At 60.3% G+C, this 277-nt stretch overlaps 1 protein-coding gene across 3 annotated transcripts in view; it reads left to right on the top strand.

Annotated features, from left to right (window-relative positions):
* Nucleotides 1-271, top strand: part of LOC119592022 (solute carrier family 26 member 6-like) — a 15,905-nt gene extending 15,634 nt beyond the window's left edge. For all 3 annotated transcript variants that reach the window (XM_037940813.1, XM_037940812.1, XM_037940811.1), the window contains exon 15: nucleotides 24-271. In XM_037940813.1, coding sequence (XP_037796741.1) covers nucleotides 24-190 — 167 coding nt within the window. In that variant the 3' untranslated portion in view covers nucleotides 191-271. The remainder of the gene's footprint in view (nucleotides 1-23) is intronic.
* The last annotated feature ends 6 nt before the right edge of the window (nucleotides 272-277 follow it).

Below are 277 nucleotides of genomic sequence, written 5' to 3'. Positions count from 1 at the left end.
ATAACATCATCTGCTTACTCCCACAGAAAAAGTCCTGAAGCAGCTGGAGCGCTGCGGAACGCTGGACGTCCTGCCGAAGGAGCGGCTGTTCCACTCTGTCCATGACGCGGTCACGATCCTGTCCCGCCACTCCGCGCCCTCGCCTGCCCGCGCACCGGAGCCGAGGGAGGCCAGCGTTACGCGCTTCTGATGCAGGCCGCTGCAGGAGGCGCCGCAGTACTCTCAGGAAGTTTAGTACATCAGGGTGAAAGGAAGTATCGGAGGTAAATCCGAAAAC

Source organism: Penaeus monodon, chromosome 29 (assembly GCF_015228065.2).
Source record: "Penaeus monodon isolate SGIC_2016 chromosome 29, NSTDA_Pmon_1, whole genome shotgun sequence".
NCBI lineage: Eukaryota > Metazoa > Arthropoda > Malacostraca > Decapoda > Penaeidae > Penaeus > Penaeus monodon.
The sequence above is the reverse complement of the archived record's forward strand: the minus strand, read 5'-3'. Positions and strand labels throughout refer to the sequence as shown.